Source organism: Oryctolagus cuniculus, chromosome 2, assembly GCF_051225735.1.
Source record: "Oryctolagus cuniculus isolate XC-2025 breed Fujian yellow rabbit chromosome 2, ASM5122573v1, whole genome shotgun sequence".
In the NCBI taxonomy this organism is placed as follows: Eukaryota; Metazoa; Chordata; class Mammalia; order Lagomorpha; family Leporidae; genus Oryctolagus; species Oryctolagus cuniculus.
The window spans coordinates 134,957,008-134,973,704 of NC_142868.1; the positions used below are offsets into that span (position 1 = coordinate 134,957,008).

At 55.3% G+C, this 16,697-nt stretch overlaps 1 protein-coding gene across 4 annotated transcripts in view; it reads left to right on the plus strand.

The window, feature by feature from the left end:
* RAB11FIP5 (RAB11 family interacting protein 5) overlaps nt 1-16,697 on the plus strand; it is a 36,332-nt gene that overhangs the window by 6,158 nt on the left and 13,477 nt on the right. For all 4 annotated transcript variants that reach the window (XM_002709753.6, XM_017340671.4, XM_017340672.4 and 1 more), the window contains exon 2: nt 16,197-16,633. In XM_002709753.6, the coding sequence (XP_002709799.1) occupies nt 16,197-16,633 (437 nt within the window). The remainder of the gene's footprint in view (nt 1-16,196; nt 16,634-16,697) is intronic.

Here is a 16,697-nt window from a genome sequence, read left to right on the forward strand (position 1 = left end):
CTGTGTCACTTTAAGCCCTTTCTAGGGCTGGCCCTGCCCAGAGGGCTTCCATGAGCTCACAGCAGGCCTGCTTCTGTGTGCGACAGCTGAACAGACGCTGGCACAGGGAGGTGAAGTGACTTTCCCAAAGGCGCACGCACACGCAGAGTCAAGACCTGAGCCCGGCACTCCTGACTGCAGGGCCTGTTCTCTCTCGCTCTCTCTTTTTTCTCTCTCTGTCTCTTTTTCTTCCCCCCAAAATGTTCCACGTTTTATTACTGACCCAACCCACTAGTCCCACCCCTAATTACACATGTCCAGACAATGGTGACACCTTGCCCTTGGTAATGGTTGGGGTGATGGTGACTTTGATGCATCTGTGTCATCTGAAGTGTGGTCTTTCATGGACATCGCTTGATTCTTCTCCACTGTTTCCTGTTGGGGCGCACCTGATACTATTACCAGTGACTCTCTTCGATTATGAAGGTGTTGTGAGAAGACATGGCGAGGAGGCGTCAGGTACACCCACTGCAACAGTAGAGAAAAGGAGGAAACCAGAGCTTGTTCTCCCTCTTTTTATTTATTTATTTATTTGAAAGGTAGAAGTAGAGAGAGGAGAGACAGAGACAGAGACACAGAGAGAGAGAGAATCTTCCATTTGCTGGCTCATTTCCAAATGTCTGCAACAGCTAGGGCTGGGCCAGACCAAAGCTGGGAGTGTCATCCCGTCTCCTATGTGGGTGCAGGGGCTCAAGCACTTGGGCCATCTTCCGCTGCTTTCCCAGGCCATCAGCAGGAAGCTGTGTTGGTAGAGGAGCATGGGGACTCAACCCAGCACCCATTAGGGATGTTGGCGCTGCAGGCAGCTTTATGCAGTGTGCTACAGTGCTGGCCCAGGCCTGTTCTCTTGACCATTGCGCCGCATTGCTTGTCTCTGTCTGCCCCAGGTTTCCCCCGCTTCTGCTCTGCACAGGGCCAGGTGTTCAGCAGCCACCCTGTGCAGGCTTCCTCTGTCCTGCGAGGTGCAGATCTGGGCTTGGGCGTGGGCCTCTGGAAACGAGACCTGCTTCTCCTTGGCTAGCTCTTGGTATGTGGGAGCGAGCACGTGTTCTCTAGCCTGGCAGTGTCTGTCCCAGGGGCAGGAATGTTGCCTGGCACTTGGGGAAGGAGAACATCAGAGCCAGCAGGTGCCTCTCAGGAGCGGGGTGAGGCCTGCAGAGCTCTGCCTTGGCCTGGGCACTCCCTGCCCCAGGGCTTGGGAGCGTCTGCCGAGTAAGCCTTGCTGGCCTTTCCCAGAACCTCATGTGGCTGTTTACCGCCGTGGGACATTCCAGGCCACCCAGTTCCTCCTGCAGCTGGGCAGCCATCTGCTGCTTGTCCTCTGTGCTCATCATCCAGGAAGCTGCGGTAGCCATTGTGCCTAGATCAGTGCTGGGCAGGAAGCAAGGGAAAGAAAACAGCCCTTCCCTTAACAGGGCGGAGCATGCTGGGGACCGCACTCACACAGGAAGGAGAATCACTCTATGAAGCCGCCTGGGAAAACTGACCTGGGTTGGTGTGACCAGGGTGGGCATTTGGGGCGAGGCAGGGCAAGTCAGAGGCTAGGAGAGGGACACTTGAGGGTGGTGGGGCCAGGCCTGTCAGCAGGACGGTGAGGAAGCTCACACGGGCCTGAGTTGTGAAGGTGCGGAAGGTGCATGCTCGCCCCGACCACGAGTGGCCCAGCTTCTGTTCTGAGGCCACCAGCTTTTTCAGCTCTTGTGTGACCTCCCTAAGATATTTTGCACATTAACGAGCAAGTGCCTTATATATTTTCTTCTCCACTCCCTTAAAAATTGTTTTTAAATTTATTTGTTTTATTTGTAAGGTAGAGAGGCCAAGGGAGAGAGAGAGAAAGTTAGACAGAGATTTTCCCATCTGCTGGTTCATTCCTCAACTGCCTGTGTCAGCTAGGCCTGGGCCAGGCCCAAGTTAGGAGCCCAGAACTCAATCCAGGTCTCTCATGTGGGAGACAAGGACCCAAGTACTTGGGCCATCGCCTGCTGCTTCCCAGGGTGTGCATAGCAGGCAGCTAGTGCTAGGATCAGGAGCAGAGCCTGGACTGGAATGGAGCCGGGACTCTTTCAGGCCCCTCCCTGTAGGGTGCTGGAGTCCTGGCCTAGTGCCCGCCCCTCCTTGCTGTCTGCTCCCATGCAGCATTCTCAGCACCCAGTTCTGTTTCTTCCATGGCCCTGCCTTTCCCACACAGGGATGTTTGCTGTTTGTCTGCCCCTGGCAGCTACTGGGGCTCCTGTGTGAGGGGGATATGGGGTGAAGAGCACACTGGGGAGGGGATGGGTTGAGTAGAACTCCTTGTTCATTCTCCTGGCGCCACGGATGCCCTGGGAGAGGTCATCGCGCGGGGCTGATGGCGGCCTGTGAAAGGCCTCTGGTTGACAGTAAGCCCAGGTAGCCGTGTGTGGTTTGGCCTACTTTTCTCAGTGTGTTCCCAGCATCGCCTCATTTCCTTCTTCCCCGAGGGTGGCAGGGTGACCCTCATTTTTGCAGACTTGGAGGCTGGGGTCTCAGGAGGCGGAATGACCTGTCCCAGGTTGTGGAGCTCGTGAGTGGCAGCTGGCCCTCTGACCGCCAGGCCCAGTGCCTCTTCCCCTGCATGGTGCTGTTTGTCCTGAATGATTTTTGACCTTGCCTGCTCTCTGCGCGTTTCTATAGCTGTCCTCATGCCAGGCAAACATGGGTCCCAGGCCCCTCCTGAGACAGGGTGACAGTGACAGAGCTTTGCAGCCTGCAGGAGTAGCATGAGGAGTAGACAGAAGTGTTTGTGCCCAGGAGCGAGGGTTGCCAGGGGAGGGCCTGGTTGGTGTCTCAGGGGAGCTGAGCCCTCGGAGCTGTGCCCACAGAGGCAGGGGCACCTCATGAGTGACAGCCCGTGCCAGGCCTGGTGCCGTGCCAGAGGAGGTGATAAGAACCACCTTCTGTCTGGCCTGCTAAGAAACCGAGTCCCGGCTGCGATTGGGTCTGGCGTGCCTTTCACTATGGATAGCACATCAAAGGCTGGGTTGGCTTGTGGGTGTTGCCAGACAGAAGGATTGGCCTGAGGCCCACACACCTCCTCTGCTGGCGTGCAAGACGCTGCCTGGGCGGGCCATTTGGAGCTGAGAGAGGCGGTCTTCTGGATGGAAGAGACTGTATGTGTGTGTGTAGGGGTGTTGGGGGAGGGATTTCCCGGTTGTCTCCCCAAACCCTGAGTGCAGCCGTCCCTCCTGGGTCCAGGACCCCGTGGGTAGCCATTCTGTAGATGCTCAGGTCCCTTATGTAGAATGGTGAGGTGTCTGTGTAAAGCCCATTGTACATGCTCGCGTCGACTTTAAATTGTCTCTAGATTACTCATAGTATCTAATGTGATGTCAGTGCTGTGTCTGTGGTTGTTAAACTGTGTCATTCAGGGAATCATGACAAGAAAAAGCCGCACATGATGCGTGCAGGCACCAGACTTTTTAAAATTTTTTTTAAATTTTTTTTTATTTGAAAGGCAGAGATACAGAGAGAAGGAGAGCGAAAGATACCCTTCCTTCCGCTGGTACACTCCCCAAATAGCCACAACAGCTGGTGCTGGACCAGGCCGAAGTGAGGAGCCAGGAGCTTCTTCTGGGTGTCCCACTTAGGCGCAGGGGTCCGAGCACTTGGGCCATCCTCTGCTGCTTTCCCAGGCATATTAGCAGGGAGCTGGATTGGAAGTGTAGCAGCCGGGACTCGAACCGATCCCCGTATGGGATGCCGGTATAGACTTTCTGAGTGTCTCGCGGTCTGGATGTAGAGGGCCGACTGTATGAGCATTGTAGCTGGCACTTTTCTCTGTCTTTCATTGGCGCATTTGATCCTTTTACCAAGCTGCCGTGACTCATTTAAGCCACTTGGTGACTCAGAGCCAGGACCAGAACCAGGCCTGCTGTCTTCAGGCTGCTGGGAGTTTCCCACAATGGCCTTACAATAGGTTTCTTTTCCGACTTATTTTTGAGACTAAAACCAAGCCCTCCTGATTCCTTCTCATTTACCTGACAGGTGTTAGAAAGTGCCCTGTGTTTCAGGCCTTGCCCAGGTGTGAGCCACAGTCCTCACTGTCAACAGCTGTGAGAGCACAGGGTGGCATGGCTCTGGCCCTACCTCCCCATGGCTCCTCTCCTAGCTTGACTCATTCGCTCCTTCTTTCCTCCCTTCCCTCTCTCCCCACCTTCTTAGAAACCAGAGTGCCAGTTTATGATGAAAAATAACTATCAGGCCGTAAGGAGTTGCTTGGGTCAGCCTGGCCAAGGGACCTTCCCTGCTCTACACCTCTCTTCCTACAGCGAAGTGTCCACCAGGCCTGGTCTTTCACTTGAATTCTGCAGTGCACTTTGGGGCCCAGAACTAAGTTGCAGCTCCTCAGTGTGATGTTGGAGGCCGTCTCCTCTCTCTGCCAGTCTTTGCACGTCTAACCCATGTACTGTGTCCCTTGCTCTGGGTGTGTCTCCCTGTGCCCCCTTCCCCCCTTCCCCCCACTGTGCAATGCCTCCTAGATGCATGATCCTTTTGTGGTGAGAAGGATAAGCAAATGCTTGGGATGTCCACATCCCATGTTGGAACGCCTTGTTCGAGTCTTGGCTACTCTGTGCTTTCTGCTAACGCACCTGGGAGGCAGCAGAAGATGGCCCAAGTCCTTAGGTACCTGCCACCCATGTGGGAGATCTGAATGGAGTTCCTGGCTCTGGTTTTGGCTTGGCTCAGCCCTGTCTTTGCTGGCATTTGGAGAGTGAACCAGCAGATTGAAAGGTAGAAGGGGGCTGGGGAGAGAGAGAGAGAGAATGAGGGATAATCCATTTGCTGGTTCACTCCCCAAGTGTCTGCAACAGCCAGTATTGGGCCAGGCTGAAACCAGGAGTCTGAAGCTCCAGCCAGGTCTCCTACTGGCTGGCAGGGACTCAAGTACTTGAGCCTTCTCCTGCCGCCTCCCAGGATGCACATTAATAAGATGGACAGGGACTGAGGCACTCAGATACGGGATGCAGCTGAGGCTTAACCCACTTAATGCCACAATGCCCACCCCAGTAAATCTTTTTAAAAAAGCCTCTAATATGTAACCCCCTCCAAAAATCATCTCATCATTCCCCTTTAACCTGTGCATGCGTTTGTGTGTTTTTGTGGTGTTGATCACCTTCTCCCTTTATTTACCTGGCTGTCTTGTTTCTCTCCCAAGATATAAGAACACCCGCTTTCTTGTTCCTGCAAATACCTGAGGAACACGTGAGCAGGGACCTGGCTGGCTGAGGCCTGTGCTGATTGGATGGGATTTCGCTGGCATGTTCCCCATGCCTCTAAGAGTGGGTGAAAGGTGCTGGCATTGGGGGTGTCAGGCTGGGCTGCAGGATTCCACAGGCCAGCCCCTGTGCTGGGGTGCTGAGCTGAGTTCACATGTGAGCACGAGGCCCAGGGACTAGGATGGGATGAGGAGTGGGGGCTCAGTCCTAGGAGCAGGGCCCCAGGACCATGTGCTAACCTGACGCTAAGCCCTGACCTCCACAGGGCTGTGTGTGAACCCATGGTTAGTCCTGAGTGGGGCCAGGAGAGCAGGAGTAAGCCGCCCTGGACCGGCCGGACACTCTGCGGAGCAACAGAGATTCTGGGTCCTCTGTTTCCAGTCTGGTGATGACTTTGAAATGAAAACTCACACTGCCTCGTGATAGCATTTGTGACAAGAATCACTGAAGGTTGCGAGCCTTTTGAGAGCAAATGATTTCACCTGCACAGTGTCCCTCGAAGTGGCCGCGCTCTGGCCTGGTGTGGAGCTCTGCGGCAGGCCATGTCGGGCAGATGTTTCGGTGTCTTCCCCAACCTTTGCTCTGAGTCCCACGTCTTCTCTGCCCTGGAGCCCTGTGGGCTCCTGTTTCTGCTGACTCTCCAGGGAGGCCAGGAGGGGAGATGGAGGCCAGGAAAAGGAGAACTGAACCTGTACTTCTTCTTCACGTTGGCAGCATACTTTCCCTTCCAGGAGATTCCGCCAGCCGGTACACAGGGGCAGCCTAGTTGCCTTGGCTAAGGGTGTCCTGAGTCCTGTGCCTCAGGGATGAGGCTGCAGAGCTGGGACTGGCTGCCTCGTGGATGAGGCTTGGGTGAAGACCAGCCCAGGGGAGTAGGAGATGGTGGTGTGGGGGGCCTGATCCAAACAGGCTCCCTGCATAGCCTGCACCCCCGCTCGCAGGCGCACGGGGCGTTTGTGTTTCTCTGGTCACCTTGGTCAGCAGGCCGAGTGTTGAGGGGCAGCCAGAGCACCGTGGCATGACGCTGCTTCCCGCTGCCCTTCAGAACCTACTTGTCCCTGGGTGCTCCACAGTGGGTGGGGAAGTGAGGACCTGGCCTCCTCTCCACCCTGGAGTCCCTCCCCTTTTCCCACAGACCTCTTTGGTGCCTGGTTATGCCTAGGGAGCCCCCTCTCAGAATGAGGTTCTTAACGCTTCCAGGATTACAGAGTACAGCAGTGGTCTTGAAGCGTGTTTCAATGTCTGCTGAGCCAGTTAAGAAATGGCCAGAGCCTTACAAAGGCACTTTTCAAAAGAGGAAATCCACATGGCCAACAGACGCGTGAAAAGATGCTCAGGATCACTAGCCATCAGGGAAATGCAAATCCAAACCACAATGAGGTTTCACCTCACCCCGGTTAGAATGGCCTTCATACAGAAATCAACAAACAGCAAATGCTGGCAAGGATGTGGGGAAAAAGGTACCCTAATCCACTGTTGGTGGGAACGTAAATTGGTAAAGCCATTATGCAAGACAGTATGGAGATACCTCAGAAATTTGAATATAGACCTGCCATATGACCCAGCCATCCCACTCCTGGGAATTTACCCAAGGGAATGAAATTAGCACAGGAAAGAGTTATCTGTACTCTCATGTTTATTTTAGTTCAATTCACTATAACTAAGATATGAATCAACCCAAATGTCTTTCAACCCCAAATGCCCATCAACTGAAGCCTGGATAAAGAAATTTGGGGGGGAGGGGCGGCGTTGTGGCGTAGTGGGTAAAGCTGCCACCTGCAGTACTTGCATCCCATATGGGTGCCATTTGAGTCCCGGCTGCTCCACTTCTGATCCAGCTCTCTGCTGTGGCCTGGGAAGGCAGTGGAAGATGGCCCAGGTCCTTGGGCTCCTGCACTCACATGGGAGACCCAGGGCAGGGGGTGGTTCCTGGCTCCTGGCTCCTGGTTTCGGATCGGTGTGGCTCCGGCTGTTGCAGCCGGTTGGGGAGTGAGCCGGCAGATGGAGGACCTCTCTCTCTCTCTGCCTCTCCTCTCTCTGTGTAGCTCTGACTTTCAAATAAATAATAAATAGATCTTTAAAAAAAAAGAAATTATGGGATATGTAAACCATGGAATACTACACAGCAGTAAAAAAGAAATCCTGTAGTTTGCAACAAAATGGATGAAACTAGAAAACATTATACTTAGTGATACAAGCCAGTCCCCAAAGGACAAATACCATTCCCTGATCTGTGATAACTAATAGAGCACCTAAAAGGTACTTTATAGAAATGAAATTGACACTTTGAGATGCAATGACTTTGAACAACCCTTGTCTTAACTGTTGAGGAATAGGTCCCCCTCCCCTCCCATACTATTTGTTGAACTCTTTACTTACTATAGTTAATCATATGTATATAAAGTGAATTGGAAATAGATATTAGTGAAAACTAAGAAAGGGAATAGGAGAGAGAGGAGGAAGAGAGGTGGGAGTGTGGGTGGTATGGTGGAAAGAATCACTGCGTTCCTAAAGTTGTATTTATGAAAAGCATGAAGTTTGTATTCCTGAAAAAAAAGGTTTTTTGGGGAAAAAAAAGTGGTATATCCCATTGAAAAAATGTCTGCTGAAGACATGTGCTCCCGTAGTCCTGTGTTGCATACTGTGACCTGGTGGTGATCTGACGACTTTACGGTTCAGGACAGTGGTGAGGAGAACACATTCTCTGGCTTCTGCAGCAGCCACAGTGCGGCCTGGAGCTCCCTGCTTTCTCCGGGCGACAGGCTGGCTGGCACTGCGGCTACACCGTGATGGTTCCACGCCACATTTCAGTGACTGATCAGGGGAGATAAGGAGTTTGGATTCCTTGTCTAGGCAGAGACGTGGTAGGGGGCCTCTCGAGCCTGGGGGTGTGTTGTGCGTGACACAGGGTGATGTCAGGGCGCAGGGTTCTCTTGCTCCTGTAGGAGAAGTGACCTCAGCATGGGGCCCGGTCTGTTACCCCACCTCACAGAGAGCGAGGAAACTGAGGCACACAGAGGTCAGGTAGCCTGCCCAGCGTCACACAGCCGGTGGGGGCTGGGGCTGGGGCAGGGGCTTCAACCCCAGCAGCCCTGCTCCCCTCATCCACACCTCCAACTGCTTTCAGGGCCAACCTCCCACCCTGCCCTCAGCTGGGGTTGTGAGGAGGGCAAAGGGAGGTGTCAGTCAGGTGCTCGGGGAGCAGGGAGTGGCTGCCCCGGGGATGGTGGTAAGGTGGTGGGCGGGCATGGGCGGGGTCAGCACTCACCTCCTCTCCTGAGGCCCAGGGACACTCATGACGTTCTCAGCTCAGAGGTGGGGGCTGACGGGAAGTCTCACACTTTCAGAAGGCTCCCTCTTTAGGGTTCCCCCTTTGAGCCTGGCCCTTGGGCTCCCGTCCTCTGCAGGCCCCTTTCTAGGGACAGGGAGGACCCTCTCTGCAGGAGCCCATGCGATGGCACTGGTGGAAACACCAGAGAACTGCTGTGAGCGGGGCCCGGCCTGTTCCTACGCTGAGCTCATAGAGGAGCGCGCTGGGCCATGGGATGCACATTTGAGCGTCCGCTGAGGCGTGCCGGGCACGTGGAGATGAGCAGAGTGTGCTCTCGCCTGTCAGGCTGGGAGACAGATGCCAAACAAGGCCCGTGTGTCCATCCACTGCTGTGCCGTGTGAGCTGCGTGCAGGCTCGCACTGTCAGCCGGTGGTGAGGAGGATACAGTGCAATGGGGCAAAAGGCGGTGGTAGCTGTCGGGGTACTCTGGAGGATGGACGAGGTTGGGCTGAGCAGAGGCCTGACTGCAGTGAGCAGTGATTGGAAGATGCTGTCCTCAGTGTCAGGTGGATGGAGCAGCAGGTATGGTGCCCTTGAGGTGGGGACACCCCTCCCGGGCTCAGGGACACCGAGAGCACCAGAGTGGCCCGTGAGGTGCAGAGACCCAGGGGAAGCCAGGAGCCGATGTGAGGTGCTCGCTGGAAGGAGCGGGGCCGCAGGACATCGCAGTGCCCAGCAGGGCGGAGTCCATGGTCTGGGCTGCAGGAGAGAGGAGTTGAATCCTGGAGATCATTTGCAGGCAGAGCTAACAGAGCTCAAAGTTTAGATCTAGGGTGCAAGGGGGCAGGGAAAGAGACAAAGCAGGTTCCTGGGCTTGAGGTCTGGAATGAAGGGTGGGCAGGGGCCCAGAGAGGGGTCTGAGTTTATCACTGTTAAGACACAGAGTTGCGGGGAGAGGCAGGTGTGTGCTGGCTGCAGCTGCTCACAGCCCTCAGCTCCCTGGTTCTGCCGAGAATCCCCCAGCACCTGCAGGGGCGTGTTGGATGGCAGCCCCAGGTTGGCTCTCCCCGGAGGCTGGGGCTTCCCTGGTTATACTGCGTCAGCTGTTCTTCCACTTGTGTTCCCGAGAGACAGGCAGAGAGCTGGGTGTGAGTGCCCGGAGCCCAGACAGGCAGCGTGAACATCTAGATCCTCATCTTAGTGACAAATGAGCAACCTTGTCACCTCCCACTGCTCCCATCCCGTCTTTGTCCTCTGCACCTGGGGAGGTTGGGGGAGGAGGCTGAGGCCGAGTCCCAAGTCCATGCTGGGCCTGCTGAACTTTGTCAGGCAGAGAAGCCTGGGGGAGGTACTTCAGCCGAGCAGGGGCCCCTGTTAGAGCCAATTACTGCCCACCCAGGAATGCAGCTCTGTGGTGGCTATCAGGGGAGGCCGGGCTGCTCTCAAAGACTTGAGGGATAGGACAAAACCCTGAGGTTCCCTCAGTGCCCCGTGGGCAATGTGTTCCTGTGTTGTGTCAACCTTTAGAAAGGGGGGCTTGGTCTCCAAACCCCCCCCCCCCCGCCTCGTCAGGGCTCTGATGGACCCTGGCCTTTTCCAGCCTCTGTCCCCTGTGGGTGCCCAGAGCCAAGACTGTTTGCCTTCAGCTCCCTGAGAGAGGCTACACCTTGAATGATAAGGGCAGGAGCTTGGAGTCGGTCATCTTCATGTTCAAGTTCCAACCCCAGGGACTGATGGTGTGGTGCAGTGGGTCAAGCCACTGTCTTCAGCGCTAGCATCCCAGATGAGCACAAGTTTGGTTCTGGCTGCTCCACTTCCCACCCGACTCCCTGCTAATATGCCTGGGAAAATAGTGGAAAGTGGGCCGGCGCCGTGGCTCATTAGGCTAATTCTCCACCTGTGGCACTGGCACCCCGGTTTTAGTCCCGGTTGGGGTGCCGGATTCTGTCCCGGTTGCCCCTCTTCCATTCCAGCTCTCTGCTGTGGCCCAGGAGTGCAGTGGAGGATGGCCCAAGTACTTGGGCCCTGCACCCGCATGGGAGACCAGGAGGAAACACCTGGCTCCTGGCTTTGGGTTGGCACAACATGCCAGCTGTAGCGGCCATTTGTGGGGTGAACCAACGGAAGGAAGACCTTTCTCTCTCTCTCTCTCACTGTCTAACTCTGCCTGTCAAAAAAAAAAAAAAAGAAAAAAAAGAAAGAAAGAAAGAAAGAAAGGAAGAAAGGAAGAAAGAAAGAAAGAAAGAAAGAAAGAAAGAAAGAAAGAAAGAAAGAAAGAAAGAAAGAAAGAAAAGGAAAAAAAAAATAGTGGAAAGTGGCCCAGTTACTTGGGCCCCTGCCACTCTCGTGAGCAAACCCAGGTGAATTCCTTGTTCCTGGATTTGACCTGGCTGGGCCTGGGCTTTTGCAGCCATTTGTGGGGAGATCTCTCTTCTTCTCTCTCTCTAACTCTGCCTTTCAAATAAATAATCTTTAAAAAAAAAAAATAGGAAAAAGTTCTGACTCTAGCACTTACCAACTGCGTGGTCTTGGGACTCTACACAATGTAATTCCCTGAACTGCAAACTGGAATTAATGATCCCATTTCCTCAACTGGGTGGGTTGAAGAGGTGTGGAGCCAAGCCTACCACGGGTACTTGGTAGATTGACTCTGGCTGGTCTCATACCCCCTCGTGTGTATCCCTCCACTCTGGTGTGGTCTGAGGAGCTGGGCAGAAGTGGGACCTTCTGGGCCCATCTGCACATAGGTTGTCAGAATCTGCATTAAAAAAATTATTTATGAGGCTAGCATTGTGGCATAGCGGGTAAAGCCTCCACTTGCAGTGCCGGCATCCCATATGGGTGCCGGTTCTAGTCCCGGCTGCTCCATTTCTGATCCAGCTCTCTGCTATGGCCTGGGAAAGCAGCGGAAGATGGCCCAAGTCCTTGGGCCCCTGCACCTGTGTGGGAGACCCAGAAGAAGCTCCTGGCTCCTGGCTTCGGATTGTCCCAGCTCCAGCTGTTGCAGCCAATTGGGGAGTGAACCAGTGGATGGAAGACCACTCTCTCTCTCTCTCTGCCTCTCCTTCTCTCTCTGTGTAACTCTTTCAAATAAATAAATAAATAAATCTGAAAAATTATTTGAAAGGGAGAGAGTGTGCTTTTGTGTTATTCACTCCTGGGGCTGGGCCAGGTAGAAAGCAGGAACCAGGCGCTCACTCCAGGTCTCCCATGTGGGTGGCAAGGACCCTCTGCTTGAACTGACACCTGCTGCCTCCCAGGGTGTACTTTAGCGGAAGCTGGATTTGGAAATGGAGCTGGGACTGGATTCCAGGCACTCCAGTATGGGATGTGGATGTCCCAAGCAGCGCCTTAACTGCTGCGCCAAACTCCCTGCCCAGCATTTGCAGTGATTTTTTTCACTTGGCAGTTTGAGAAGCCCTGGTGCGTGTCTCTCCTGAAGCAGTGTCCATCGTGTGTCCAGGTGTAGGGACTCTTCTGTCATGCCGTGGCTGCAGAGCCATCTGGGAGAAGGCCCAGCTGTTCATCATCTTTATCGACCCTTGTGTCCTGAGCAGGTGGAGCCTGGGGCTTGGAGAGCTAGATTCCCCCGACTGTGTGAGAGTGGGGATGGGTGGGCTGCAGGTGGAGCGGTTGGCCACCCATAGGAAGGGCGTGCGGGTGGGGGATTTATGTGCCTCGGGCTGAGGAACTGGGTGGGTGTCAGGGATGTACTGGGCAGGATCTCCGCCCTGCCTCCTGCCTGGCGAGCGTGATTGTGGAGAGGGGCTCAGCTCCTCCGAGCTCTCTGAAGCGGTCGACCATGCTCCTGTCGCCCTCTTGTTCCTGTGACAGCCGTCCGTGTGCTCCTTACAAAAAAGCCAAGCAGGACAAGCGCAGGTGCTCTCACCCAGAGAGAGGCCCACTTGGGGCCGTTGTGTGGACTGGGACCAGCGGGGCTCCCAGCCCCAGACTGCTGAGCCCGGTGGAGGCTGTTGGGGCTCGTTGGTTCCCGTTTCTCAGTCGGGGCCTGACTGGTCTGGGGCTGGTGTTCATCCGTGCCCCCTGACCCCACCTCCCAGGATCTTGCTGTGCCCAATGACTGGGGCCTCATCCAGGTTTAGGAAGGACTTGGGCCCTCGAGAAGTGGGAGTTAACAGGGTCAGGCCCAAGGTGCACGCTGGGTTGAGCAAGTAAGGGCTGAGGATGTTGTGCTGGCGGGCTGCTCTGTGCTGAACCTCCCCTGGGGCCCCTGTGAACCCCCTCACACACAGCCCGTCTGTCTCGCTCAGCACTTCCCGCCCTGGCTCATGCAGGCACCCACGGCCTCCCAGCACGGTCCTCTGCCCTGCTGTGTGAGCTGCCGCCTGTCCTGAGCTTGCCTTCCCAGGGCCTGGCCCCCGAGATCTGAGAGGGAGACTGCAGCCCAGGCACCCTCTGCTCAGGCCTCCAAGTGGGGCCCTGGGAGGAACCAGGCCCCAGCCCCTGATGACCTTGCGAGGGTCTAGTCAACATGGACTCTTCCAAAGGGGTGCAGCTGGAGGTGGGGAGACCGCCAGAAACACGTCTGCAATGTTCAGAAACAAACTGAAACCAGCCACTGCTGCCAGCACGCCCTCACAGTGACTCAGGTCTGGATATTTGAATCCTCAGGAACTTTTGTACAATGGACTGCCCACTCCTAACCCCTTTGTGTCTATCCAAAGCCTGGGTGGGTGGCTCCCAGGGGAGCAATGACCCCTATGCCACTGACCAGGGTATGCGTGGGCATGTGGTGTATGTGCCTGTGTGGGGGTGTGCCTGTGCTTGTGACGCATGTGTGTGTGTGTGGTGTATGTGAAGTGTGAGAGGGTGTAGGTGTGTGTGCACGTGGTGTGGGTGTGGGTGTGGGTGCAGGGTGTGTTTGCACGTGTGTGTATCTCAAGGGTCTTCTGCACCCTCTGGTGACATCTGACCACTTTTTCAGGTTGTGGTCTCCCTTGCTTGATTGGCTGGATCTAGAGCTGGGGGCTGGGGAGTTTTCCACTCCGATGGGACGTGGCACTGCGCCCTGTGTGTCCGTGCTGCAGTAGAGGGCTGCAGTGCTGTCCCGACGCTGGTGTCTCTTTCCCCTTGATGGGAGTCTGGGCCTCCTTGCTGCGTTTGGCAAGGGTCAGAACCCTCGTGGTGACATCTTTTGGCTTGAGTCTGTCTTTAGTCATAGTGCTGCATACTTGAGGCTTTCAGACTTCTTAAAAATTACTGTGTTGAGGCCAGTGCCGCGGCTCACTAGCCTAATCCTCCACCTTGCGGTGCCGGCACACCGGGTTCTAGTCCCGGTCGGGGCGCCGGATTCTGTCCCGGTTGCCCCTCTTCCAGGCCAGCTCTCTGCTGTGGCCAGGGAGTGCAGTGGAGGATGGCCCAAGTACTTGGGCCCTGCACCCCATGGGAGACCAGGATAAGTACCTGGCTCCTGCCATTGGATCAGCGCGGTGCGCTGGCTGCAGCGCGCCGGCCGCGGCGGCCATTGGAGGGTGAACCAATGGCAAAGGAAGACCTTTCTCTCTGTCTCTCTCTCTCACTGTCCACTCTGCCTGTCAATAAATAAATAAATAAAAATAAAAAAAATTACTGTGTTGATTTGAGGCGCAGAAAGAGCAGGACAGATAGACATAGACTGAGCTTCCACCCACTACCTCACTCTTCGGAATCCCACAACAGCCAGAGCCGGGCCAGAGCCGGGCCGGAGCCAGGAGCTGGGACTTCAATCCAGATCTCCCATGTGGGTGGCAGGAACTCAATTACTTGAGCCATCATCACTGTCTCCCAGGGCCTGCATTGGCTGGAATACGGGGTCAGGACTCTGATGTGGGGTGCAGGCATCTTTACCTCCAGGCTAAACGCCCACTCCTTTGGGGGCTTTTTTTTTTTTAAGATTTTATTTATTTATTTGAGAGGTAGTTATAGACAGTGAGAAGGAGAGACAGAGAGAAAGGTCTTCCGTCTGCTGATTCTCCCCAAATGGCCATAATGGCCGGAGCTGCACCAATCTGAAGCCAGGAGCCAGGAGCTTCTTCCGGGTCTCCCATGTGAGTGCAGGGGCCCAAGGACTTGGACCATTGTCCACTGCTTTCCCAGGCCATAGCAGAGAGCTGGATCAGAAGGGGAGCAGCTGGGACTAGTACTGGCTCCCATATAGGATGCCGGTGCCACAGGCGGAGGATTAACCTACCAGACCAAAGTACTGGCCCCTACTTGGGGGCTTTTTGTGTTGGAGCTCGCGTAAGTCTTCAGTTCAGGAAAACTTGTATTTCATGGTTCCTTCCTTTTTGTATTTTCTGCCCTTTTTTTCCTTTTTAAAATTTAGTTTATTTTTTAGTGTAATGGTAATTTTACAAAAAATGGGTGGAAGGTAGGCAGTTTGGCTGCCCTGTGCTCCCCGGCCTGCCACCCTGCAGACCCGCGTCGGCCACCCATCTTTTCCCTGTCTCTAGCAGAGTGGCACATGGTGGAATCTGCATGTACGAAGCCTCTTCAGGTTGGCTTCTTTCGCTTGTGCCCTGAAGGCCCTCCCATGTCTTCTCACAGCCTGAGAGTTTGCTGTGTGGGCCTCTGTTACCTGGAAGCAGCGTGATCTATCCATTTGCTCTACAGAAGGGCGTCTTGGATGCTTCTGCCCTTTGGCATGTGTGAGTGGAGCTGCTGTAGACATTTGTGTGCAGGTTTTCTCATGGACATGGGTTTTCACCTCACTTGGGCAGATACCAGGGAGGGCCATGGCTCCTTGCGTGACTAGAGTGTTTGGTTTTCTAAGAAGTTGCCGTCCTCTGTGGTGTGGGAGCATCGTGTGTGTCAGGGATCACGTGTGTCTGGGGTCACGGGTACCAGGGATCTCTTATGTAATGGGAAGAATGGGCTTTGGTATAATGAAAACCTGGCTCTGAGTCTCCCCTCTCTTTCACTGGCTGCTTGTTCTTGGAGGAATTACCTTACCTTAGAGCTTCAACCTCCTCATCTATAAAATGGGCATAGAGTCTTTTATGGGTCACAACACTGTAGTTGCTCAGTGGATTTGAGTGCCCATCCTCTGCCCTGGGCCTCTTCAGTGGCCTCTTTCTGCCACTCCCGTCTCTTCCTCCCGCCACAGGGTACCCCTGGCAGGACCTGGGGGTGAGTCAGTGTGTGGGTGTGGGGTGTGTGCGTGTCTCAGTGCACTGCTATTTCTGGGCCCGGGCCTCTGCGTTCTTTTCTGGGCTCACTGGTGGCTCAGAGTAGAGCTTTGGCTGGCAGTGGCCAGAGGAAGTGACATAAAGAGGGGAAAATGTGGGTAGGTCTTTCTGTGCCAGGGGCCTCCAGATATGGGGTCTCCTCCCAGGCCCAGTTCACCCCTCTGGGCCTCAGAGTTTCAGATGTAAGGGATGGAGCTGAAGGGGGTGTCTCCGAGCTCCAGGGACAAGCATTGGGGTGGGTGAGGGGCATGGTGTGGTGGCCACTGTCCTGCTTGGTGGCCCCTGAGGAGCTTCCCCTACTCAGGATGTGGTTTTTTTCATTGTGGGAAAGTCCAGGCTACATTCTCAGCTATGCCAGTGGCCAGTGTGGGGAGCAAGAACCCGTGGGAAAAGGCAGTCAGCCGGGGCCCTGTGGGGTTCCCTGGCTTGTGCTGAGAGCTCTGCCCGCTCCCCTCTTCCCGCAGGTGGTACAAGCTGCACTCCAAGGCAGGCAAGAAGGAGAAAGAACGCGGGGAGATTCAAGTCACCATCCAGTTCACCCGCAACAACTTGAGCGCCAGCATGTTTGACCTGTCCATGAAGGACAAGCCGCGCTCCCCCTTCAGCAAGATCAAGGACAAGATGAAGGGCAAGAAGAAGTTTGACCTGGAGTCTGCCTCCGCCATCCTCCCCAGCAGTGCCCTGGAGGACCCCGAGCTGGGCAGCCTGAGCAAGATGGGCAAGGCTAAGGGCTTCTTCCTCCGCAACAAGCTGCGCAAGTCCTCGCTGACCCAGTCCAACACCTCGCTGGGCTCCGACAGCACCCTGTCCTCGGCCAGCGGGAGCCTGGCCTACCAGGGCCCGGCGGCCGAGCTCCTCACCCGCTCGCCCAGCCGCAGCAGCTGGCTGTCCTCAGAAGGCGGTGAGCATGCCTCTCCCCTGTGGGGGTGGGGTGGGGAAGGCCCACGGCCCACGGCCAGGCACCG